General features: G+C 43.7%; 1 protein-coding gene across 2 annotated transcripts in view; it reads left to right on the top strand.

Annotated features, from left to right (window-relative positions):
• The window catches only part of ddx27 (DEAD (Asp-Glu-Ala-Asp) box polypeptide 27), a 23,883-nt gene that overhangs the window by 9,729 nt on the left and 11,654 nt on the right, over window positions 1-2,500 (top strand). For both annotated transcript variants that reach the window (XM_028576865.1, XM_028576866.1), the window contains exons 9-11: window positions 264-414; window positions 503-602; window positions 2,060-2,201. In XM_028576865.1, coding sequence (XP_028432666.1) covers window positions 264-414; window positions 503-602; window positions 2,060-2,201 — 393 coding nt within the window. The remainder of the gene's footprint in view (window positions 1-263; window positions 415-502; window positions 603-2,059; window positions 2,202-2,500) is intronic.

Here is a 2,500-nt window from a genome sequence, read left to right on the forward strand (position 1 = left end):
TCTTTGAGTTGTGGACAAAACAAGACATTTGAGGATGTTATCCTTGGCTTTGGGAAACACTGATCCACATTTTAGAGACAGAACTACTCCTCCATTCATCCAGAACTTAATCCACACATTAATCCACAGAGAAGATAATCGTTGTAGTTCCGACTAGTCTGAGATTCTGGCCTGTGGACGGTCTGTGTAGATGTCCGCCAGTCGGAGTATCTTTGGACTGGACTGTGGCCCGGTCCTAGACTAACGTGTGTGTTTGTGTCCAGGCGGCTTGGACCTGAAGTCTCAGGAGGCTGCGTTGAGGGCGGGGCCAGATGTTCTGGTAGCTACACCGGGTCGGCTGATTGATCACCTTCACAACACACCGAGCTTTGAGCTGAGTCACATTGAGATCCTGATCCTGGACGAGGCCGACCGGTAAACGCCTGCAGCCACAGAGCAACACGTTGGCACTGGTAAACTCCGTCTGAAACCATGACTCAGCGTTTTATTCTGTGTGTGTCAGGATGCTGGACGAGTACTTTGAGGAGCAGATGAAGGAGATCATCCGGTTGTGTTCCTACAACAGACAGACAATGTTGTTCTCTGCCACCATGACGGAGGAGGTGAGTGTCATGTGACCTGTACTTTCTCATGTCCAGCTCTATCTTCACAGATGCATTCTGGGATAGGAGAATAAACTTTCTGGGTTGTTTACATTTCTTTAAACCAATCCCAATGTTCTTGGGCAGCTCTAAGCTCCAGACGCAGCGACGGTGGCTCTGCCAAATATTGCTGATACATGGTTTACCCTCATTGGCTCTTACCAGTGTATCTCCTTGTGGACTTCATCCACAGCAATCCCACCAATCAGTCCCAAAACCTCCCAGTTAGAGAGGAAATTATCTAATATATTCTTTATAAAACCTCCCAGTTAGAGAGGAAACCTTTTCAGCGTGTAGAGAAGCACAGTGAAGGTTGTTATCATTATCCCCAAGAGACCGGGGATTGAGAACGGAAACACACGGAAAGAGGAAGGAAGAAGGAAAATGTTCTTCTGTTGATCCAGACTTGTGTCCTGTGTCTCCAGCTGTTTCAGTGTGTCATGTGACCTGTGTCTCCAGCAGTTTCAGTTTGTCATTTTTTTATTTATTAAACCTTTATTTAACCAGGAAAATCCCATTTGAGATTGAAAACCTCTTTTTCAAGGGAGTCCTAGCCAAGAAGCAGCAAAAGAGTTACAAACATACAATACAATTACATATACATTATGAAAAACAGTTACAAAGGATCGACTCAAGTGCTCTCAATCTGGACTTAAAAGCGTTCAATGAAAGTAATTCAGTCTTTTTGCAACATGTTCCCTGTGTGGGGGGCTGAGTGAACAAAAGCCCCTTTTCCCAGTTCTGTACGGGCAAGTGGAACAGCGAGCAACAAAAGATCATTTGAACGCAAACAGTGAGAGCCAACACTCCTCCATGACATTAAGTTACAGATGTAGGAGGGCAAAAGACCAAGCATGGCCTTATAAGTGAAAATATACCAGTGACCCAGCCTTCTGGAGGACAAAGAAGGCAATCCCAACCGAGAATACAGTTCACAGTGATGGGTCAAGACCCTACAATTAGTAATGAACCGCAGAGAAGCATGATATGCAATGTCAATCTTATGGAGACATTTAGCAGAGGCATTCATGTACAACAGGTCTCCATAGTCTAAAATAGACAAGAATGTTGCATTAACAATGCGCTTTTTTGCCTCAAAAGAAAAACAGAATTTATTTTGAAAGAAAAAGCCCAATTTGAGTTTAAGCATTTTCACAAGATTGTCTATATGGGGCTTAAAAGTCAGAGAGTCATCAAGCAAAATACCAAGGTAGTTGTAGGTGTGAACCTTCTCTATGACATTTCCCTCAAGAGTGGACACAAAAGGATAGATTGAGGGACCTTCTTAGTGTTTGAAAACATTAGTTTGGTCTTTTCAGCGTTGAGGACCAGTTTTAGCTGGGTAAGTGTGTGCTGGACCACATCATGTGACCTGTGTCTTCAGCTGTTTCAGTGTGTCATGTGTCATGTGTCTCCAGGTGAAGGAACTGGCGGCAGTGTCGTTGAAGCAGCCAGTCAGGATCTTCGTTAACAGCAACACTGACGTCGCTCCGTTTCTGAGACAAGAGTTTGTCAGAATCCGACAGAACCGAGAAGGAGACAGAGAGGCTGTGGTGGCTGGTAGGTACTTATAATACTATAATAATAATCATGTAGTAGTACTGAGAATACTGCAGTTCTAATCATGTAGTAGTACTGAGAATACTGCACTAGTTATTACTTTGTATCTGTGTGATATATAGCATTAGTACTTTGTCTGGTCTTCGGGGACAAGGACTCACCTTCCAGTCAGTTTTTGTTTGGTTCTAATCGACACATTCGAGGAATACCGTCATAAATTAAATGTTTAAAGTGTTTCCACAGACGGACTCAACTTCAGCTGAACAATGTCGGCAGACAGTTTGAAACTCGACCAACAC

This window comes from Perca flavescens, chromosome 4 (assembly GCF_004354835.1).
Source record: "Perca flavescens isolate YP-PL-M2 chromosome 4, PFLA_1.0, whole genome shotgun sequence".
Taxonomy (NCBI): domain Eukaryota; kingdom Metazoa; phylum Chordata; class Actinopteri; order Perciformes; family Percidae; genus Perca; species Perca flavescens.